The sequence below is a fragment of the Lissotriton helveticus genome, chromosome 4_1, assembly GCF_964261635.1.
Source record: "Lissotriton helveticus chromosome 4_1, aLisHel1.1, whole genome shotgun sequence".
In the NCBI taxonomy this organism is placed as follows: domain Eukaryota; kingdom Metazoa; phylum Chordata; class Amphibia; order Caudata; family Salamandridae; genus Lissotriton; species Lissotriton helveticus.
Genome location: NC_136063.1, coordinates 1,280,111,997 through 1,280,136,761, shown reverse-complemented (window position 1 = coordinate 1,280,136,761; position 24,765 = coordinate 1,280,111,997). Strand labels below are relative to the sequence as shown.

At 46.9% G+C, this 24,765-nt stretch overlaps 1 protein-coding gene across 1 annotated transcript in view; it reads left to right on the top strand.

Annotated features, from left to right (window-relative positions):
- Window positions 1-24,765, top strand: part of SYCP2L (synaptonemal complex protein 2 like) — a 1,302,345-nt gene that overhangs the window by 710,506 nt on the left and 567,074 nt on the right. Inside the window, exon 28 of the mRNA XM_078685781.1 lies at window positions 2,011-2,164. Within this exon, the coding sequence (XP_078541907.1) occupies window positions 2,011-2,164 (154 nt within the window). The remainder of the gene's footprint in view (window positions 1-2,010; window positions 2,165-24,765) is intronic.

Below are 24,765 nucleotides of genomic sequence, written 5' to 3'. Positions count from 1 at the left end.
GATTTTTATTCTTATTGGCGGTAGATTTAGTGATCCAGTTGATATACATAATGTTTCTCATACAATCATTTTTGTTTATATCTTTGAGATTTTGAGATGATTGACAGTATAAAAAATTCATTGAAGTCTGTGATTTCCATATTGAGAGATGTCGGGAATAAGAATCGACTAGTGGTACGTGCATGTCCACGTTATCAAGCCGCCGTCGTTTTGAAAGAGTAGATCCTCTAGGAAGTTCCAGGGTTTGTTGGTAACGATGAGGCCCTGGAGGCTGCATTGGTTCTTTCAAATTCAGGTGTCATGGCACTTTGGAGTAGTGTTTTGACTTGTATTTTCTTTAGATCTGAAAGGGACTCAAAACCTTCTACCTGTGTTAATGCTTGCAAAATATTCAAATCTCCCAGGAGTGGTAATGCAGAGAGGATGGACATTGCTTGCTCGTCAGAGTACAATAACCCCATTTGCTCAGTTGTCTTAGACACCCTGAATTAGTTTAACCCCTTCCACGCTCATGACGAGCTGGGCTCGTCATGAGGTAGCCTCCTCGCACGCTCATGACGAGCCCAGCTCGTCACGTAACATGTGCTTTACAAAATCTCAGCGTGCGAGCGGAATTCCGCCCGCACGCATGCGGTTAAGGAGTTATTGGTGAGGAAAAAATGAACAACGATTCTACACCAACCATATGCTGCTTAGTAACAGCAAACCACTAAAGGTGAGGGAGATGAAGGAGACCGCTTTCACATCCTTCTATATGTTCATTGAAGGGCAAGTGAAAGTTTTGTCGCTTTTCTTCGGGTAACACCTAACTTTAAAGAAGATCCTCACCTACTATGTTGTGGCATGCTTCATTATAGGGTCTAATCCATGTGTTGGGGTGGGCTCAATCATTAAAAGATGACCTCTTGTGACAGAGAGAGAAAATTGAGTAAAAATGCTAGGGGTGCCTCCAGATAATATGAAACCCACTGACACGACTAAAAGTTGTGGCGTTTCATGCAATGGGCTGGCATAGGTTGTTTCTTATTATATAATTAGCATAGTGTGAGAAATTAGCGTAAACGTTTCTGCCGAAAGTGCATAACTTAGCAAAATACATTATGATGGTATCTTGAGTAATTTTTCTGTATGAGGTTATACCTCCCACAAGAAAGCAATGTGTGATACCAGTAGGAGATTGGTTAAAAGAAAAAATATTAGGACGTTTTCAACACAAACCAGTCTCCTGAAGTACAAAATGTTGCATTATGGAAATGGTCAAAGCTTCCTACATTTCACACAACACGAAACTCCGGAATTGTGCAAGATTATGCTGATGTAGCAAAGATGCTACATATGCAGATATATCTCACAACAGGGTCTCAATTGGAGAAATTATAACCATTCACGGTACCGCTCCACTATGTGTTTCTCTTGGGGCAGAGTGCAAAAATTATAGCAAAAAGTGTGTTAAAATCATCTGATCGAAGGAAAATGTTCTTTAATCAGTATCCCCAATGGATGAAATAAAAACAGTAACAATAGGGATATAGATGTACCCTTTCCGACTAGGTCAACATGTTTCTGCCAGATATTAAATGTTATATCTGATTTTAACACACTTTTTGTTATAATTTTTGCACTCTGCCCCTCACTCACATATCACATTGGAGAGAAAAACACGTCACGTTCCTCTCCTGAGGGAGAGTGGTAGCCCACACAGTGAACCTTGCAGTCACTGTGTGTAAGAGGGAACCCAATGATGAAGCATGTCATCCGAGCGGTGAGTGAGGGTTCTCATCTTTAAGAAGCAAATGTCCAATTTCCTTCAATTTATATCACTCTGTACACACTGATTCATATCCTAGTTTTTTACCATTAGGTTGCCTTTTGTGAGAAACACATATGCAGAGATGCCTTACATTGCAGCTGACTGTTTATTTCAAGCGCTGGGTCGGTATACTTCGAAGCCTATTAGGGATTGGCAAAGTTTAATGCGTTAATTCTGTTTTTTTCTCTTTTTTTTGTTAGCCAAGCAACTATCGAGAGCATCTTTTTTCTGACACCAACTATGAAACTGCAAGCAACGGTAGTGAAATGAGTTGGGTTTCGGGACAAAAGAACACGTTATCAAAATCTGCTGATTATACTCGAAAAAAGCCAAGAACTAGAAGTAGGGCGAAAGGTAAGAATGAGGGACAGCATTGTTTGTGGCACTGCCTGCACTCCAGAAGCACATGAAACAATGTTATTGAGCATTGTACGGTGGAATGGGGGTGGGAGCAGGAGGCGCCTGTAATATTCAATTTCTTGCCTGACCAATTGTAAAGCTCTCTGATACCTTACTAGGGTCAAGTCCAGGCTAAATAAAGCTGTATAAATAAATACACATGTGGAGTAAATTATTACACTCCTAGGGCTATGGGATGAATTGGATTAGAACATTTGAATGTTGAGAGCTCTGTTGAAGACAATGGACTGGCCCCAGGCTTATATTGACTGATTTGAGCCTGGAGCTACAACATTGCAATGTTTGTCTTCCTGTTCCTCCTTTTACACTTTAGAACATTCTACCCTAAGTGGGTAAAAGGTTCTAATATCCTTATAACCCTTCTGCCTCGGGCTATACCGGTTGTTAAATGCCTACACCCTTATTAAAGGACTTAACCAAAGTTATAGCTTGAGGCTCAAGCCTATGACTCTGATTTAGGGCCTTTAACAAACGGTATAGCCCTCTGCAGCGGGCTATAAGATTTCTTGGATGCAGTATCCGTGTCAAACGCACAAAACCTAGATTGTTATTGGGAGCACTTTTTGCCCTAGTGCAACTAAAGCCTCTGTTTGCCCGGTCTATTGGGACAAATGGATGAATATTTAGGTCCGCATTCAGGGACTGGTGGATGAAGGGCATCAAGAAACAAATTTACAGATGCCCAACCATGGTTTGTTTGCAGTGCTGGAGCCTCAGCTACCTCTGCCGCTGGAAACCTTTAGCTGGAGGCCCGTCCACCAGAGGGCTACTGGCTGTACAGCAGGGCAAAGCCTTTCCAATGTAGAGCAGACTTTCTGCACAAAACCCCCCACCTCGGCTCTGTCATTGGGTTTCATAAAAAAAAAAAAAATAAAATGTTTTTCAGAAACCCATCCTCATTGTGGTTGTTTCAGAAAAAAAGAAGTCAGCAGTGGTGTACGTTTAGCTTTTTTACTGAATCTGCTCCAGCCGTGTCATCGGAAGCATGTAAGGTGCTGAGATCCACACACTCGGTGGTGATCTCTAGGTTCGGCAGTCAGGTAACCGCTGGGTTGATGGGGCAAGGTCTTTGATCTGAGTAGGTTTATAGGGGCAAGATATGTGCTCCGAGTGAACGGATGACCTGCCAAGGGTGTAAAGGGTACAGTAGTCTGTTCTTAAAAGTCCCTGCAACAATCACTAACCAAGCCTGCTTGCCAGACGGAAAGAGGCGGGCATTTGTTTTTTTTTATACATTGTTAATAAAAATCACCTAGGCCTGTGGCTCCTGCAGAGGCTCCTTCCTTTTGTTTCAGATTCGCTAACAATTTCCGCCCTCCCTAATAACGGTTCTCATTGGGCAATTTAACATTCAAAGTTGATAGAGAAGCAAGCATGAGTCTACCAGTGCTATTGAAGGCACAGTTTGTCCCCCACAAATGCAAAGTCTCTGCTTCATGTTGGGTGTTTACGGCGAATTGAGTATGGAAGGTTCTTGATGGCCGCTCATTGGAATTCTCCAAACGAACACATGAACGGAATTACAAGTACCTTTTTGAAACCGCTCATCATGGTTTTAACAGATTCCAAGAATTGCTTTGAAAAAAAAAATACGGTTTGTGTGTAATGCTATATACTGCCAGGTGGCCCCTTCGAACCCCTAACATGAAGTCCCACCGAGGGGGAAGGTGAGAAATGCAAAAGCAAAAAGCGTTGAAAATGAGAAAATACTGTACTATGGAATTTAAAGGTTTTTTTTGTCCATAGATCAGAGATTTGATATACATATTTTACCATACTGCTAATAAGGCCTGGCTATACAAGTCAGTACTATCCGGAATCATGTTCCTTTATTAGTACTTTTAAAAATATGCTGGCATCAATGTTGACATGCAACGTCATTTTAAAGTGCGTAGTAGAGCTTGCAGAGCCATATGGATCCCAGGGCCAAGTAGCCCAAGACACCTAAGGTGTGGCCTTGCCTACCATGTCACCACACCTGTAATAAAGGCCTCAGAGTGGCTGTGCAGCTACCCACCTTCTGGAACACACTGATAAAAGTTTAATGTCAAGGAAGGCATATCCCCATCAGGCAAACACGTTCTTGATCAATGTTACCGAGGATTCTTCTTGGACACCTTCTGCTTCAGTATCTAGTGTACCTGAAAAATGACATCACTATGTTGTCTGAAAGGTATTGTCCTGTGCTGTTGGCTTTTTCTGACTTAATACCACACATTATAATAAAACCCAACCTCTCTCAAATCTTATTAATCTGGTATGTCACCCCCAGGAAAACGTAATCTTGCTCTACCCAAAGCACCCCCAAAGCCCAACAAGCACTGGGAAAGCCAATAGGTCTGGTGTTTTAGGGATGTTTAGTATGTTTCCATGTGTTATATAAATTGATTAAATTAAAGATAATCTCAATTGTTGTAATACGTAACTTAGAATTTGCATGCAACGTGTTGTAGATTTGAAATGTTTGAAAGTGAAAAAAATATATATTTTTTTATAAATATGTTGATATTGCTTGTAAAACACTCCATTGTTTAAATAAAGTATATTATCAAAATGTAAATAGTGCAGACAGGAAAAAATTTTCTAAATATTTTTGGAAACACAGAAGGATGTTTATAAGTGAAAGTTGAAAGTGACTAGGTGAGTTAGATTAAACAAAGACTATGCAGACAAACACAAGACAGAGAGACAGACAGCTGAAACACATGCAGGCAGACCTAGACAAGCAGATAGACTAGAGATAGAGAGACTGACGCGACAGAACCGACAGGTAGGTAAGCGCAGATGGGAATGGACAGACCGATCTATAAAAGCGGACTGACAGCAACAGACCCTAGCTGGAGGCCAATATTGAGATAAGGAACACAAACCAGCCCTGTTAATTCTGCCGAACTGGCTTTCGCTTTAGCACTGCTGGCGCTTTTGTTACTGGAGGCCCATACAGCAGCTAATTTGTAAAAAAAGAAGTGTAGGTGCTAAAAATTTTGCCGAGGAGGCCACACCTCACTTCTTCCTCGGGTGAGCCCCACTTTCAACACTCTAACTGCCTCAGTCTCTATCTTCTAACCTTGATCTGTTGTCTGTCCCCTAAGTCTTTGTTCTAAGTGTCTATCCTCTCACCTCTCTAATTGTTTTCTATCATCTTTGTCACACCCGGTGGGTTACCTTATTCCCTGTGTTTATGGTTTGCCCTCTATACATTCTTGCCCTGCCCCTTTTCCTCTTCACTTCTATCCATGCTCTGCTCTCTTCGCCCTTGATGTTAGCTCTTTACTATCACTCTTCTAACAGTGATTAGCTGTGTCTCAGTTTTATCATTTGTCTGCTATTTTTCCTATTCGTGTCCTCTACATCCTTTCATTCTATCTTCTCTCTTCTTAATGTTCTCTACTTCACATCATGGCTGCTTTCTGTTTGAATCTTATTTGCTCTCCTTTTCTTCTACTTAGCTGCGTCTTCTCGCTCTCCTCTTGTTTCTTTCTCCTCTTTATTCCTGCTCTCTCTCACATCTATAACACTGCTGCTGCCTGTGACCCTGTCGTCAGCCTGTACATGTCCCTGCTATTTTGAACTCTGTGTTTTCCTGTTGTCATTCCTAAAGAAGTGGAAGATGGTGTGTTTTACTTTCTTACCTACACCGAGTGCAAAAGCAAAATGTACACCAAATGAAAATGCTTTTTTTGCAAATATTAATCAGTGGGGTATGACTGGGTTTATTGCGGAGCAGATGGCTGCTCGAGCACAGCAGGTGATGTCACTGCTAGTGCTGCCTGTAATTAGTAGGTCCAGGGATGTTGACGGCATCGGCATCCACTGCTCAGCTTGCTGTGACCCTGCCTGCTGCAGCACAGGCATTGTCCCCAGCCGTAATGCTGCCAATGCCGGTAAGTATGGCTGTGGTGCCTACTGGACTCGCGCACGCTCAGCAATTACTATGCTGGGGTGCAGCGCACAGATTCTACAGGTGACGCCATTGCGCACAAAAGTTGTGTTGGGCCACAGCCGCATCGAGCACGTTGAGGATAGCAGCAATGCAGGGCTGCAGGATAAGCTACTCTGGCTACGCAGGAACTGGAAAGTCCACACTTACTTTTGTTTATTCTTCCCCAAGAGCCCTCACTCCCAAGTTCTAAATGCGCTCTTGCAGCTTCCTTGCCTCAATTCCGTCATGAGCTAGCCCCCAGCTACAATTATCCAATGGGAGGCTTAGGTTAAGGCAGTGGCAGGGTGCATTAATCTCGGGGAATAGAATGCAAGCCATAGTTTGTCGATGACTTCTTGGATTTGTGATCGGCGTGATGACATCATCACTAACGTGGTGATACACAATCATGCCTGCCTGGACCAGGCAGGCGTATGCTGTCCTGTCTATGAACATCACCACCTTTGGTTTTTCTATGAACATTTACCAGCCAGTCATCATGCAATGTATGTTATTCTTTTTATTTTGAATTTGAACAATTAATATTTAGACCACCACCTGCAGGGTCAGAAATTGTAACCCCGGCCCTGTGAAAGAAGTGCCGGTGCTGAGCACCTGAAAGCACCTGCTCAAATTAAGCACTGACTGCAAAACTGGGCCCTGTAACAAAAACGGCCCCCACTGCTTAAAAACTGGATCCCACCCTTCCAGCCCACCAGGAGAATGCCCGGTGCCCGCAAGGACAGTTCGACCCTGATTGAGAAGGAGTTAGATACAGATTTGAGCAGAGACTGACATAAATGTAGAAAAATAGACCTGGCGAAAGACAGTCACAAATAGAGCCCCAGGTGGTGGCACTAGACAGATGGATGGAGACAGGCAGAAACTGACAGATGGACACAGATTAAGTTAGACAGATGGCGATAAAGAGAGACTGAGACAAAGACAGGGGAATGAAAATATCCAGCAGCCAATGCAGCATGCCGAAATCAGGTGCACCTAGCTAAGTGCGTTCTACAGCACTAAGAATAACGAGCGCTGCTACCAGTGACACACAGTGTGAGCAAAGAGCAGAATCGCTACTATTAGCAACTCCGTAGCAAAACGCTAGAGTTTTAGTTAGAGGAACATGCGTTTCACGAAAACTCTAACAAATAGTCTAGAGACAAGAAGACTTTATACCTAGCCCATAAAATAGGAATCTTCTGTTCACAGGAAAAATGCTCATGGGCCTAGCTTCCATTGAGCTGCAACAGAGGGGCCCACTGAGCCATGAATATTGCTCTATTCCACAGTTCAGTTTCTTTCTTTGCACTAAGGCTCTTGACACGCTGGCTACGTCACTGACAATGCTGCCATTCAACGTAATTGGTACATATATTACCTAGTGGCTGTTCAGCTAACAAAATCGTAATAAAGTATAGCAAACAATGGACATCGGTCTGTAAACTAACTAAAAAGCAAGAGCTTTAGAAGGTGTTTTTCAGTCCAAGTCTAGCACCTCTAGAGGCGAGTGGTAATTCATTCACACTTCTTTTGGCTTGCTTTAAGACCACCTCCTCACAGACATCTAATCATCGGGTCTATTCCTGTTGCCCCCATTCCCCACTCTATCATTTGGGAGAAAGGGGGCAGCCGAGACAGAGACTCGTATTTTTGGTGTGGAAATGGCCACTTTATTAAAGACAGTGCACATCACAACATTAAACCTTAGACCTTTGCCTTTACAAAACGAAAACTCACTATTCACAAAAACTTCTATTGTCACTACACCCCACCCCTAAAATACCCGCCCCTTACATATTTATAATATTTTCCTAAGTACTACCCTGCTATTAATAGTTGAACTCTTAATCCTCCTACATCTTGACCTACATCTATTAATATCTAACGATCTGCATAGCTACAGCATACCATTCAATTCCTGTTTAGATCCATGTCAACCCACCGACACGCACTTGCTCCAAGCGACAACACACAGAATCAAGTTGCTGCCCACCTACACGTAAAGCTATCCACAAAAGAAAAATTGGGTGAAACAAGAAAAGAGCCTTGTGGCCCTCTAAGTAACCAAAAATGGGGAGGGTGGGAGGGAATAACGCAATTCTCTTGGGGCAAACGACCATTGGGTAATCTTCCCTAAAGGAGAGAAAGATAGATAAGGGCAAAATGGCAGCATATATAGTTATGAAGTCCAATTGAACAACTGAGCCCCAAAATAGCCCAAATAATTCAGGCTGTACCATTCTCCCAATCCTCCAAGGGAGCAGACCTCCCTTCCATCGACAGGTCCTCCACCCCCCCCCAACCCCCCAAAAAAAACTATTTTTGGCTCAGTCGCTGCATCAAAGCAGATTTGTACTACATGAATAAAATGATAATGAAGGTCCCTGTTATTTTTGCACCTTTGCAAATGCAAACTCATGATGAACCTTGATGGTAAGGATGTACTGGGACTCTGTAGATATCACAAAGGTCCATCAGTGCATATGATTTGTGGGGCTATTTGAGCGTAGATCGCACAAGTTTGCTACTGCATACATCAACATTCAACGTGGTGGTGGAGCCCAAAGTAAAAAAAATAAATAAAAAAAAAGGAAATTGTCCATGATTGATGCCACCAAGAATACAAGAATAGCCTTTTGGTTTCTGTGCATACATTCAAGAGACCCTTCTAATTACATCTGAATGACAGCCGAGTAGTCCTTAAAACATTGTTCTATGGAAACTGTGTAACCTCTAATGACAGGCTTTCCAGTGCCATACTAGGGGTTCAAACCATGAGATCCTGGCTATAGTTTAAGGGACGGTTGTCCAGCTCAGCAAAGCAGAGGTCTTCGAGAGCAGCGTGGTATGGAGGGAGTAAGTTTTGACGACAACTCTCCACCCTCTTAATTGGCTTTTTCTGTAGAAGATTATTTCTATCCCCACCTCTTTGTGTGTCGTCCTGGTCTTTTGCTAAGTGGTCCGAAAGTGTGCAGTTTAATTGCCTTGCCTCTTGGTGAGTTGGGTTGCTCACTGGGGCATGGAGTTTGCCGGCTTCCTCCCACTTGCAACTGCTCGTGTTCTTGACTATGGGGATCCCCAAGATGGCACACAGGCTATGTCTTCCAGTGTCCCACTAGGATGTCTCCCACTAACTACGGACTGCCCGAAAGCTGTCTTTTCCCATAAATCTGCAGGTACTTAGATTGGTGGTTGTAATTACACTTCTGCTGGGCTGTAGTCAGGGCTGTTGTTAACATACATGGACCTGTCTCTAATAATAAAATACAATGTTCAGGTACAGATTACTGCTGTAGCTTACCTGACAACTTTGAGATAACCTGCTTGCTGACCTCATTTAGTAATGAAGTCAACTTAATGTGACAGTTGGAAAGCACCACGTTGGTCCAAATGGAATGCTGTAGGATTAATGGAGGTACCAGTATTTTCTTTACAAGCATGTTACTTTTTTCTTCACTTCATTCAATACTAAACCATCTCACCCATATGAGGCAGTACTGTCAAACAGCAGATGTGTAACCACATGACTTGCACATTATTGATGTAGTGGATTCATTTGATGCACCGCAGGCATTGATAGCATTTCCTTTATTCCACACTTTCACAGACGCAGAATCTGGAGCCCTCACGTTTTTACTTGTTTTGTTTGAATGAAAATGTGACCCTTTTCCACTAAAACATCCTTCTCCGATGGCATGAAGGCAGTCGCCCAGTGGATGTCTTCGAACTTTCTACAATCTAATGTGGGTAAGACTGAGGTCATGCTCTTCGGGGAGGCCAAAATCTTATGGACCCCTGATTGGTGGCCATCAGACTTGGGCCCAATTCCCGACCCCAAACAGGTGGTGAAGAATCTGGGGGTACGATTGGACAAGGAGCTATCCCTAAAGCAGCATGGAAACAACATAGTGGGATCCTGTTTCCAAGTTATAGGTCTCCTCCGTAAAGTGTTCCCCCTACTCCCCGATTCCACCAGAAAAACCTTGGTGCAGGCCCTGGTGCTTAGTCGCCTCGACTATTGCAAAGGGCTGTTGGCATCGGCCAACGACGGAGTATTAACTAAACTTCAAGTGGTACAAAACACCGCTGCTAGGCTGGTCCCTAATGCCGCTCCCAGATCCCCCTCAAAACGTCTTTTGGATAAGCTACACTGGCTGTCAGTTCGCCAAAGGGTTACATTTAAGACATGTTGGGTAATCCATAAGAGTTTACATGGACTAGGTCCTTCATATCTGGCAGAAAGATTTGTGCCATATAATCCCGCTCGTACCCTCAGATCTAGCAATCAGCTCCTCCTCCGAGTGCCTATTGTAAAAAAGACAAGACAGGGCGGCAAAGCTCTGTCAGTGGTGGGTCCTGTACTATGGAATAAGCTTCCTCTTATGCTCAGGCAGTGTTCGAACCACCTGACTTTCAGGAAAAAGCTGAAAACTTTCCTGTTCCGGAATTAGCCCATCTTTAAATGATTGCTCTCTTCCATCTGCTACTGGTGTTTGTGCGCAGAGATACTCCTTCGGGGTCGATTCAAGCGCGGTATAAACCCACAAATAAATAAATAAAATAAATAATGCCAGTGACTACAATGGGATCTTTTGTTTTCTGATTAATACACCTTCACACAGATTCTTCACCCTATGAATTATTCTTTCTGGTGTCACACTTGTCCGGAAAAGCGTTTTCCCAGCAATCTCTCAAGGGCCGGACTGGCATAGCGGGCACCGGGCACTCCCCCGGTGCGCCTCACGGGTGGGGGCCGGTGTTGGGCATAGCTGCAAAATCAGCCCTGTAACAAAATCGGCTGAAAACCGGCTCTGGCAAAGAGCTCGCTGCACCCCCAACCCCCAGGGGGGGTAGGGGGGCGGCCGAGCACTTGGTCAGGGCCAGTTTTAGTTCCCAGTCCGGCCCTGAATCTCTCTCCTTTTCCGCCAGGTGGCATAACGCAACTTCAGCCACAACCCCACCTCCGGGAATTACGGCACTTGATTACATTGTGCCAGATTGCGCACGGGGATCAGTTAATATTTTTCCATGGGTCATCTTCTCAATTCCACTAGACTTTCTTGGTGTCTCATCAATGAAATTCCTCAGTGTTTCAGCAGGGACTAAATAAAATATCTTTTCAAAGTTTCAAATTTTAAGTCATGTCTCAAGTACCTCAAGAAGGTGTTCCTATATGAACCGCATGATGGCTGCATGTGTTATCTGGGATCAGAACACAACATTGTGGCCTGCAATTCTTGTGCTACCATGCACTAGAAGGCCACCAGGGAGCAGGAAGCAGGATGCCATGTTGTTTTTGGAGACACCAAAGTAATCTTCTTCACCCACTGTAAATCACCAGTTAGATAACAATTTCCCAAGAGGTTTTCCATATAAAATAAAATAAAAAAACACTAAAAGCACCCTAGTACCACAAAATAGTTGTCATTCTGAGGAAATGATCCTCATTCTGAAACTGTTTGGTGTCATGGTGCTGTCCTCCCGCCCCCCCTCCCTCCCCTCTTCCTCTGGATTGCAAACTATCACGATGCCGAAGGTGAGACCACAGTGGTCTATTGGCTGACTCCGAGCAGGGCAAGGCATATGGCTTGTGATGCAAGATGTGTTTATCACTGCTTTTGTACCAGCCCTTTAAGAGGGAGCATGTTCCAGTCCTCTTGCCAGCACTGACCTAGACATTTCCTTAAGTTGTGCCTTTCTCTCCTTCAGTGTCGTAAAGAAATTGAAGCCTATCCAGTTGCTGTCCCCTATTTAATCAGAACCTCCTTTGGTGCTGATACAGGTAGCATGTACTGAGTTGACAATGACACAGTTCTCAACAAAGTCTACATTGGAAGACGTTTGTTTGCCAAGTAAGGTTGTCTCTGAACTTCAATGACAGTGGCAGCTACCGGCAATTAAAGCCGGTAGGGCGGAGGGGGAAAGGGAGGGGGGGAGGAGAGGTTGGAGAATAAAAAAATAAAAACCACTTACCTGCTGCTTTGCTCTGCTCTGGGAGCTGGCTACCTTGTTACTCCGTCCCAGAAGCCAGAAGGGGATGGTCTCTCAGAGCACAGGCTCCCAACCCAATCCAAACTCTGCTTTCTAGCATGAGAGCATTCCAGGATTGGTATAAGTAGCCTCGTTTGCTGTTCAGATGCTTCCTGGGAGCCTGAGGGGTTTCTCCAACTTGGCTGTACAATACAATCAAGTTGGAGAAACAGAAGTGTTAATACGCGTTTGGCCAGCCTAGGACAGCCAGCCAAACACACATGCGCACTTATAAGTTCACAGTACTCTTCCCTGCACTGGCCCAGCCCTGCCCCACCAATCGGACATAATTAACTCAGATAGCGATAAATAAAAATGAGAATAATGTGTTATAATATTTTTATTTATCCTCTGCTGGCAGTGGGACGAGGCTCCTCCGCCATTACGGTTGAGCCGCCCCTGTTCAATGATGTTTCCTTGCCATCTTCTTAGGACTAAGATTAACCTGAATGGAGGAGTCATTTGGCTGTGATTCATGCCCTCGAAGTGCCGATAAGGTCCATGGCGCAAGAAATGATGATTCAGGGTGCTGATAGGCAACTTTCCCACTATAAGGTGATGCTGGATTGTGTATGGGCTTACAAAATGTGAGTGGCCTTGATACTTCACCAGAGAGGGACATCTCCTACCTCTCTAGCTCTTTTTCAGAAAAGGTTTATTGTTTACAACTGTGGTATGGAAAGTAGCTGAAGCCTTGCCATTATTGGACCTTAACCTCTGCAGTGGTGAGGTCTAATATTTTGAATGGGGTTTGTCAGCTGTCGTTCTCAATAATGGAGGAGGGTGGTTGCATGGGAAAAACCCTCTCCATGTCCACCAGCCCACAAGATGGTAGCCAGTTAACATAGGCCTGTTCTAGGTGAACCCAAATGTTGTCCTCCCACCTAGCCCCCTGAAACTCTGGTAGTCCAAACATTGTCCTCAGTGCAAAATCCAACTTGGGTTTCACCATCAACACCAAGAAGTCATGCCTCTCTCTTACACAGTGGCCGGCCTTCCTAGGGGTTGCTCTAGACACAGCATGCTTGAAGGCCTTTCCTGCTCCGTCTTGTGGTCCATCTTACAACAAAGCTGTTCTCCCTTCCATCTTTGGAAGCAACATTCTTATTCTCTTAGACAATACCACTATCATCCAAAATGTCAACAGACAGAGCGGTATGAGGCTGTAGACTGTGCTAGGAGGCTATTTACTTGAGGGGATGTATAGACTGATGTGTAATCTTCTTTGTAGCGATTATTCTTGCAGGCTTCCTTAATGAAAAGTCAGGTGCTTTGCCATCTCTCACTGGAAGACCTGCAATTGGAGCTGTGTCCTGAAGTGATGAAGATCGTCCTTCTATAGCTGTTTCCATCCATGGATCTCTTCACCTTGGCCCAGAACAGGGAAAGTCTTCCATTTTGTGTCATACACTTCCCTCTGAATGGTTCCCTGGGGGATGCTTTCAGGTTTAACTAGTCATTAGGCCTGCTGTATGCTTTTCCGCCAATGCCGTCCTATATCTAAAGTACTGCAGAAGCTGCAGGAGAATTGGGCATGGATTATCCTGATCACACCAGATTATGCATGGAGGATGTGGCGCACTGATCTATTGGCAGTCTGCTTCCTATTCCACTCCTGTACGGGGTGGAACTCCTCTCACAGCAGGATTGTCAAATCCTCCACCCCATTCCCTGGTGACTGAAGCTGCAAGAATGGCATTTGAGCTGTACCAGCTGGACAACTTTTGCTCCCTGATAAATTACCCGAGGTCATCTTGGCAGCCAAAAAGCCCTCTACAAAATTCATATATGCAAATCACTAGAACAAGTCAATTCTGTGATACAAATTAGAAGGCATCAGCAATGTCTTTAGGTGGTTATGGTTACGGGCTATCTGGCTGCCTGTCCGACTTCTTGTGTCTTTCTAATAAACTTTGTGAGAAAGCTCAGTGGTGTCACTCTTATCCACTAAAGTTACAGGACTTTTGCTGGTAAACCAGTCAATATTTGAAAACAATCTTCTTTATCAATTAGTTGACAATATTGTACCCTTATATTTCTTTCTCAGTTAACTTTCACAATATCTTTAAACATGATGGTTCGGAATTATTTCACAATCTTGAAGAAAACGATTTAGTTATCTATGTATTTGGAAGCTCGTAGCCTTCTTCCTCAGATGATCGTTTCCAAATTCAGGCTTAAAACTTTTGATATTCTAAACTGCACTTGTCTATTTTAAAATCCAACTCAATAACTTCATTGAACAGACTTTCTTTTTGGGGAGTTCTACATGCTAAACCTTCTCCGCAAAACATGGTCTGTTCACTCTGTGTAATGCATGATGTTCTCTTTCTCAAACTTGTACATGAAATTAGTGGCAAACAAAGGCATGGTAAAAAAAATGATTTATTCTGATAGCAAGTTTGATTAAAATATTGCAAAAGTGTTAAAAATTATGAAAATTAAAATATATTGAGGATACAGTATTGATACTTGAATAATAATGAAAACTCTTTAAAAAATATTGACCTGTCTTCGAGCAACAGTCTTGCTGCTATTTTTGGTGAATGGGAGTAATGCTAGCTTGAAATGTTGTCCTCTCAAATTTTGGGTCAATGGTTCTTTTTAAGCAGCATGAGAGGTAAGGAAGTTCCCAACTCAAGCTTATTTGGGACAAAAACTTCAGAAACTCAGATCCACAAACAATTGCTGGTTAGTCAGCTTATTGTAAATTTTGGAACAGATTCAGATATCACTCTTAACATGATAGTATAAAACTACAAAGAAAATAGGTTGAAGCCAAATCTCTAGAACCGATTCACCATATATAACAAAAAGAAAACTATTATTAGTTATTGCTGCATAGGTTATTAGAAGAAAAAATGTTATTTAGATTGCATTGAACTCTTTAAAAGTAAAAAAAATTCCCTAAATTCCCTAACTATCCCTAACTACTTAAAGGGAAAATCTAGACTAAGCAATGTTCAAAGGAAACACAAAAGGTGTCAGCCATCAGTCGTCCTATGGAAACTCTAACTGAGGTCATGTAGCCTAATGCCACAATCGCCAAGAGAGGTCTGTACCTCAAAGCAGCTGCAAGAGAGGTGTTAACTGCCCCTAACTTCATTAGTACAAAAGCAACCATCCAGAGCAGGCACCACCCAAAACAGTTGAGTAACTTTCCATTATCCCAGAGGCCTTCATAGTATTCTTTCTCCACCTCCTGCTTCACACAGTAAACTTCCCGCATGTCCTTGGTCCCATCTCATTCTCCCACCAGAATTCCTCCTTGCTTTGTTATCATATTCCTTCCCAGGCCCAGCTATCGTCTAAACAACGGACCCCTCTCTAAACTGACGATGTCTTGTTCACCTGCAGTGGGAAAACAAATGCATGCAACGTTTCACAGTACAAGCAAAAATAAAGTAACATGCTAGTCAGAAAAACGAATTGGAAATACAATTTAGGCCTACTGTTTTTGCTAAATTAGCATCACACAGGTTACAATACAGCTTCTCTGACTCCTAAAGCACATTATATCAGAATTCTTAACATCATGAATAACCAATGTCTACTAAGTTATTATTACAAAGATAAGGTTAGGCTATTTCACAAAACACGTTTAAAAGACAGGTTATACTTGGGTGTCAATATGATGTTTGAAGTGGTCAGTTATGTTTCTAGCACATGGAAAATATTATTTTAGAGAGAAATACTTTGACGTCTTGAATATAAACTGTATCTGAAAGAGACACGTTAGTATTAGATTCCTTACCTTAGAATATCCCCAGGTGTCAGACTGGATCCGGAAACTTTTGCGTAGCAGTACCCTTGCGCGTCGGTAGGCGTCGTCTGCGGCTCCGCGTCCGTCGTCGTGGGCGCCGTGATGACGTCGTCGGAGTACTTAGACGCCGCCTCCGCGTGCTGACGTCAGTTCTTCTTTTTTCCGCGCCAGCAAGCGCAGATCTGGAAAAAGCAGTAACCCTTAGTCAATTTTTGACTAACTTTTTGGATCATTTTGATCATTTCTCGAAGTCTTACGACTCCGATCGGTGCCATAGGGAGGCCTGGCTTTAAGCACTGCGAGGATTGCGACCGCACGATGTCGGTCACGGATCCTCACCACCTGTGCCTAACTTGTCTAGGCGTCGACCACGACGACAAGGCCTGCTCCGACTGCCGGGCCCTCTCTTCGAAAGCCGCAGGTGACTCGAACTCCGGCAGTCGGTCCCGCGCCGCGAGAGGTCTCGGTCCCATGGGAGGTCGAGGGACAGGTCGTGGGCTCGGAGCCACCACAGTTCCGAGAGTAGGCCGCACTCCTCCGGGTCGAAGTCGTCATCAGGTAAGAAGCACAAGAAGTCCAAGAGGCGTCATCGCTTTTCGGACTCCCCCCGATGCTCGTGCGATGTTGCCGGGGGTTCGGGTGACACCACCCACGCGGCTCCGTCGGAGTGACGGGCGCCGCGTCCAGCTCCACACCCTCCGGTCTCTGGGCAAGACGCGAGGTCTTAGGAGATCGAGCGCTTCCTCATGGCCATGAGGAAACTCTCTCCTCCGACGGGCTCCGCGGCGCCTTTGGGCCCAGCGGACCCGTCTGGGGCCTCTAGCGGGTCGGGGGCTTCGGCCCCGACGCCGTCGGGTGCTTCGGCCCCGACACTGCCGACGCCTTTGGGCCCGGCGCCTGTTGGGTTCCACCCACTCGACCCACTCACTGCAGGGACGACGTATGCACCAATCCCCTTCCCCTATGCCACTCACAGAACTATAACTATGAGTGTGCCGATGGACCTGAAAAGAGGGTGGTTTATGAGGAGACACCAAGTCTTCTACCCTCGTTGGAATGAAAGGGCACTGCTCCCTCCTCCACGCTTCTGCACCTATTCAAACAAAAGGAACACACCTCACAGTAAATGTATCAATCCTAGAATACCCAAATACATGTGACCATATCCTGCCACCACAATAACCCTTGCTTACCAATAGCTGTTGCAGGATTTGCCTCGCGGAGATACTGGGCATCAGAAGGGAGCGAATCCAAAAACTTCTCACTTGGACTCCTCAAGATGATTTCAGTGTTAAAAAGGTGTCTCTCTTTCTTAAATGGGTGATTAGGGGAAAAAACATATCATGCCCAGTCATTGGCATGTGTAAAAAAAAAACCCTAACATCCACTCGATAGTGAACGCTTAATCATATACAGGGACCGGCAAGCTGAACCGGCTATCCCGGCACTCGAATGGGACTCTAGATGCGGAATGACCCAAAGAATCGTCACTTCCGCATACAACGATATGGAGCGGATAGAAAAGCGGGACGCTACGAGCAACACAGAAGCTCCAAGCAAAACGCTCCGCTTCCAACACTCTCCGCTACCTAACGTAACAAAAACGTTACAAAAGGAAAAGGTAAACAGGAGCCCCTGTTCACACGTACTAGAATACTGTCAGGAAAAAAAAGGGGATAATAGGGCAGGACAACTAACTAGCTACACCAGGAACAGGGAAAAAACGGAAGGGAAGGAAAATGATATTGGGGCAGACAAAAAGTAACAAGGAGTCTTGAAAGGAAAACAATAATCCTCACGAGCCCGTGAGGACCACAGGAAAGACTCAGGGAGAGCACAAAATCCGCAATCAGCAATCAGAAACCAGGAACCCACACAAAGGCAATAACAAGCAGGGAAGTAAAGGTAGGACAAACTTTTATATCATTCCTGGAGGATCATGTGATGTCAAAACATGGTCACTGAAAGAGGACTAAACCAAACACCTAACAGTTCCGCAGGGCCCCACAATCACGACACCGCCGGTGCCTTCGGGCCCGGCGCCGCAGGGTCCAGCGGTCCCGGCGCCGCCGGCGCCTTCGGGCCCGGCGCCGCGGGACTCCGCTAGACCTTCTTCGGGATCTGGGACCTTACGACCTCCCCGGCATCGGACCATCAGGTGTCGCCTCCGGCGCCGTCCCCGATTCCTCCTTCGTTCCTGTTCCGACGTCGGGACGGCCCGATGGGTGCCGCTCCAGACGTCGTTTGGGGAGTTTCACTTCTATGAACAGGACCCATTGATTGAGAACCCTGAGTACCAGGAGATGGGTGATGAAGGGGATTGGGAGGGGTCTGAGGACCCTCTGACCCGAGAGTGGCAATCTCATGAGGACTGGGCAGGAGACCTTGGGGAGGCCAGTGGCCTGGACACCTCTCCAGACACTGGTTTTGTCTCCCCTCCTACCATGGCTTCGGAGGAGGGGGCAACCTACAGTGTGGTGTTGATGAGGGCTGCCAAGGCCTTGGCCCTTGAGCTCCCCGTCGCGGCCGTGAGGACTAATCTCCTCACTGAGGTCCTTAAACCGCAGTCAAGCTCGGCCGAGCCTCTGCTGCCCTTTAATGAGGCCTTGACCGACGTTCTTCTGGGCACTTGTTCCAAGCTTGCTACGGGTTCGCCCGTAGATAGGAACGTGGCCAGACGCCATCGCCCAGCCCCGGGCGACCCATGTTTCCTGTCCACCCATCCCACCCCCGAGAGCCTGGTCATCCAGGCCTCCAATTCCCAGACCGCATTCCCGTCGGCGGCGCCGGACAGGGTATCCAAGAGGTACGAGCAGTACGGTAAAAAGATCTTCTCGTCCCTTAGTGTGGGACTGCGGTCTTCCAATACCGCATGCCTCTTGGGCCGCTACACCCACTCTCTGTGGGATACGGTTGCGGAAGTGCTGCCAGAGTGTCCGTTGGAGGTACGGGACAAACTCGGCCAAGCCCTTGTGGAGGGCCGGGATGCAGCCAAATATTCTATCCGGTGTGGGCTGGATACCACCGACTCACTAGGTAGAGCAATGGCAACAACGGTGGCGGTCAGACGCCACACCTGGTTGAGATCCGCCAACTTTTCGGCCGATGTCCAGAACACACTGATGGACATGCCGTTTGATGGCCGTCGCCTCTTTGGTGACAAGGCAGACCATGCGCTTGAGCGCTTTAAGGACTCCAGGGCTACGGCCAAGTCCTTGGGCCTCTCGGCCCGCGCCAGCAATCGGCTGCCTTTCACTCCTTTCATGGCCACGGAAGGGGTGTACCCACACGTGCTGCCAGCCACGCTCCGCAAGGTAATACCCAACGCGGTGGCGGCCGTGGGAACCTCCGTCCCGGCGGTCGGGGACAACGGCGAGGTCAGTCCACACCTTTCCCCGCAGCATCCGCCTCTAAACCCTCCTAGTCCGTGCTTTCAGGCCCATGTGACGCCAGTGGGGGGCAGGGTTCGCCATCACCACCTCCACTGGTGCACTGTCACTTCGGACAGGTGGGTGCTGTAAATCGTCCGAAGGGGCTACTCCCTCCTCTTCGAGGGGATTCCTCCAGCCATGCCACCGCAGAACCACCGTGTGTCGGGGGATCATTTGCGACTTCTGCAGGAGGAAGTTACGGCCCTCTTGGCCAAGGGGGCCATTGAGCGCGTTCCTGGGCCAGAAGTAGGGTGTGGTTGCTACTCCCACTACTTTCTGGTACCCAAGAAGGGCAAAGGGGGCCTCCACCCTATCTTGGACCTAAGGAACGTCAACGGCTTCCTTCGGAAGGAGAAGTTCAAAATGCTGACACTGGCTCAGGTCCTAGCTGCCCTGGGCCCAGGAGACTCGATGGTAGCGTTGGACTTGCACGACGCTTATATCCACATCCCCGTCCTGCCGGCCCACCGGCGCTACCTGCGGTTCACGGTTGGCCACAAGCACTTTCAGTATACCGTGCTCCCCTTCGGCCTTACCAGCGCCCCACGGGTGTTCACAAAGGTGATGGCGGTGGTCGCAGCTCATCTGCGCAGGTTAGGGGTTTCAGTCTTCCCCTACCTCGACGACTGGTTGTTGAAGGCGGGCTCGCCCCAGACAGTCGTCAGCCACCTCCAGACTACGGCAGATCTCCTGCACCGGCTGGGGTTCTCCATCAATGTGCCGAAGTCACACCTGTGCCCCTCTCAGAAGCTCGTTTTCATCGGAGCGGTTCTCGACTCGGCGCGGTTTCAGGTTTGTCCACCCGAACAGCGGGTCCGGGATATTCAGGCTCTGATTCCCATCTTTCAGCCGTTATCCTGGGTCTCGGTCAGGTTGACGCTGCGGCTTCTGGGGCTGATGGCCTCCTGCATCCTACTGGTGCATCACGCCAGGTGGTGGATGTGGGCTCTGCAGTGGGACCTGAAGTTTCAGTGGGCCCAGCATCAGGGTAACCTGTCTGACCACGTCCTGATCTCGGAGGGCACTGCGAGACAGCTGCAGTGGTGGCTCACAGACTGCGATTGGGTCAGCGGCAGATCCCTCTCCCTTCCCAACCGTAGCACGTAGTTGTGACGGACGCGTCCCTCCAGGGCTGGGGTGGCCACATGGATGGGGGATGCGGAGATCAGAGGCCTCTGGTCTCCGGCGTCCACATCAACCTGTTGGAGTTACGGGCAATTCGTCTAGCACTGAAGGCATTCCTCCCCTCTGTCCGGGGGAGTGTAGTGCAGGTGTTCACGAACACCACCGCCATGTGGTACTGCAACAAACATGGCGGGGTGGGGTCGTGGACCCTTTGCCAGAAGGCTCTGCGCCTCTGGCAATGGCTGGAACGCCAGGGCATGACCCTGGTGGCTCAACACCTGGCAGGTTCTCTGAACGCCAGGGTGGACGAGCTCAGCCGTCGGTGCATGATGGATCACGAATGGCGTCTGAACTCGGACGTGGCGCAAGGCCTCTTTCAGCAAGGGAGAGCCTTGGTTTGATCTATTCGCCACCGAAGAGAACGCGCAATGTCATCAGTTCTGCGCGTTGGAATTTCCAAGGCGGCATTCGCTCGGAGACGCTTTTCTTCGCGAGTGGAGTTGCGGTCTATTGTACGCCTTTCCGCCTATACCACTTCTGCCAAGAGTGATGAAGAAGATCAAGCGCGACCGGGCCCAAGTCATCCTTGTGGCTCCGGACTGGGCACGAAGGTACTGGTATCCAGAGCTACTCAGTATGTCAGTCGATCCCCCGGTTCGTCTGCCTCTTCAGGAGGACCTTTTGTCACAGCAGCAGGGGACGGTCCTCCACCCGAACCTGTCCAGTCTCCACCTCCATGCTTGGAGATTGAGCGGCGACAGTTGAGGCCTTTTGACTTGCCTCCTGAAGTCTGTAACGTCATTCTGGCAGACAGGCGTCCCTCCACAAATACGGTATATGCCTGCGGGTGGAACAGATTCGTGGCATGGTGCACAGCAAAGGCTGTGGATCCTCTTGCTGCCCCTCTCTCTGAGGTTCTTCTCTTCCTTCTTTCTCTTGCCCAGCAGGGCTCTGCTCTGGGCACTATCAAGGGCTATTTATATCAATAAGGGCTAGCTAGTTTAGTAGGAAAATAGGAGACTCAGTTGGGTACGTCAAGGAGCAACACAAAGTGAGGAAAGACGTTGTTTTCCTCATAAAGCCCTCACCCACCGACCTAGTCGGTGGCATGCTTCATCATCGGGCCCACCACAGTGGCACCGAATGTGCCCCGGGTGTGCTTCAACGCCAGGAGACTGCGGAGCTGGTGTGTTACTGAGTGTGCGGTGAAAAAGGGTGAGAAGGTGTAGATTAAAAGCTATGCAGGAGGTCCCAGCACCCGAGGGTTAAATTAACAAGGCACTGGCTGAAACATGTAGACCGCACTAGACGCTGGAGGTCATAATCTACACTCCAATACGTCTCCTTGCCTTTTTATCTGCTAGCAGAGGCCCAGTTCATTAAACACAAGCAACCCTCGGGTGCTGGGACCTCCTGCATAGCTTTTAATCTACACCATCTCACCCTTTTTCACCGCACACTCAGTAACACACCAGCTCCGCAGTCTCCTGGCGTTGAAGCACACCCGGGGCACATTCGGTGCCACTGTGGTGGGCCCGATGATGAAGCATGCCACCGACTAGGTCGGTGGGTGAGGGCTTTATGAGGAAAACAACGTCTTTCCTCACTTTGTGTTGCTCCTTGACGTACCCAACTGAGTCTCCTATTTTCCTACTAAACTAGCTAGCCCTTATTGATATAAATACATATAACCCTGGGGATCCGGCCTAGCTTATCTAGTCCTCTCTCTCCCTTTTGATCCAAGCACCAGCAAGGGCTACCTTTCTGCCCTTTCAGCCTTTCTGAGGCTGCCTGATCAACCTTCTTTGTTCAAGTCCCCTATTGTAAATAGATTTCTAAAAGGCATCACACACACATTCCCTCCTGTTCCGTTTGTGATGCCTCAGTGGGACTTGAACCTGGTTCTTACGTTTCTGATGTGCGCTCCTTTTGAGCCACTTCACAACTGTCCTCTCCGCCTTCTTACTCTGAAGACTGCTTTCCTGGTTGCCATCACCTCTGCCAGGAGAGTGAGTGAGCTCCAGGCCCTTTCTTGTACTCCACCTTTCCTTTCTGTCCATCCGGACAAAGTGGTGTTGCGTACTAAGCCATCTTTCCTGCCCAAGGTTGTCACAGCCTTCCACATTGGGCAGTCTATCACCTTGCCAACCTTCTTCCCACCACCGCATCCCTCTAAAGAGGAAGAGCGGCTCCACCGTCTGGACCCAAAACGTGCGCTCTCATTTTACTTGGATCGCACACGCCAGTTCCGGGTGGATGACCAACTCTTTGTTGGTTACGTGGGCGCTAAGAAGGGGAAAGCGGTGCACAAGAGGACCATCTCCCGGTGGATCATCTTGTGTATCCAGGCATGCTACTCCTTGGCTAGAAAGGAGCCCCCTGTTGGATTACGGGCTCATTCCACCCGAGCCACAGCGACTACAACTGCCCTGGGACGGGGAGTGCCCTTACAAGACATCTGTCAGGCGGCTACGTGGGCATCACTGCAAACGTTTGCAAGACACTACTGCCTGGACAGCCAAGTCCGGAGGGATGGCTTATTTGGCCGTTCTGTCCTCCAGGACTTTCTGGTGTGATTATTGGTTCGCAGACCCACCACCGGGGTTGGTATTGCTGGGGTATCTATTCTAAGGTAAGGAATCTCATACTAACGTGTCTCTTTCAGATGCACAAGTTACTACTTGTGTAACGATATATCTGTAAGAGACATTAGTTAGTATTAGATTCCTTACCGACCCACCCATCCTCTCCGTTCTGCGAACCAATATCTAGGGTTAGGGTTACCCCCTTTCAGGGCCCTAGTTTCAATGGCACCAGTGTTGGTTTTTAACATGGCTCTGCGTTTCTGGCACGGAAAAGCTGTGTCTAAGAACTGACGTCAGCACGCGGAGGTGGCGTCTAAGTACTCTGACGACATCATCACGGCGCCCACGACGCCGACGACGGACGCGGAGCCGCAGACTATGCCTACTGACGCGCAAGGGTACTGCTACGCAAAAGTTTCCGGATCCAGTCTGACGCCTGGGGATATTCTAAGGTAAGGAATCTAATACTAACTAATGTCTCTTACAGATACATCGTTACACAAGTAGTAACTTGTGCTTTAATCCTATTCTAATGATGTACACGTGAGTGCGAATTACTCATGGTTATAGTGCACTCCTACTAAAACGTTAAAGAAAGACTGAAGCAAAAAAAAAAGCGTAAAATTACACTTCTGCAGTAACACCACAAGAGCGTTGTCGCAAGATTTTTGTACGATGGATGGGACTAAGGCAGAGCTTGAATTAAATTATGGCTCCAATAATTCAGATCTTCCTTTTCTAGATCATCACAAGTGGCACGACTTATGAAAGGTTTGCTTTGTTTTCTCTCACTCCATTCATTCTTCCACAGTGACATTTGAATCTTGTATTCATATCCATTTGAACCAATGCACAGTTGTCCTTCTTACTCGAACTAGTTTCTGCATTTCTGCCAGTCTCTCACCCTTCGTTTTTTCTTCCCTCCTCCAGATATAACCAAGGAGGATGAGAAACTATATAGACGTGACCCAGACTTGCAGTGTTATGATATTGACCGTTTGTGAGAGGACAGCATGTATGATAGCAGTTTTGTGGGATTCTTTACCCACTATGGTTTAAATTTGCTAAGCATTAGCCAAGAAGGCTGATTATTTCAGATGAAAAGTTAAAATGTCATAAATACTTGAGAGCCTTGATTTGAACTCTTTAAGGCAAAAGACCTTTGGGGAAAGTTCCCTTACATCTAAAATATTAGGCAGAATTTTAACGAGACAGGCTACATTATTTTCAAGAGATTTTGACATTGAAGCAGTCAACAATCTTACCTTTATAAATAAAGCTCCACTCCAATACAGGCAGCATTACAACCAGGGCTTTAAGTGGAATGAAAGAACAGGAGGCGTCTCGAACTGACCTGAGGAATGTATTTCTTTACTTGGTAATTTACAAGAGAGAACAGTCCAAGATAACTAGCATCCCTTTAAACAGGATAGTGACTTTGAAAAAGACCACCTTCTCCCTCCCCTTCATAAATCATTACTTGCAGACATAGATGGCAAATGGACTGGTTAAATTCACAGAGGCCGAGTTTTGGTTCACTGAGCACCTTTGGTGGGCAGGGATTTACTGTACATTTCTGACACCACTACAGAAAGCAAGATACCAATTTCCACTTAGAGTATTGTCTACAAGTTAGAAAGTAGAGCCCATACTTGCTTTTAATGGGGTGCACT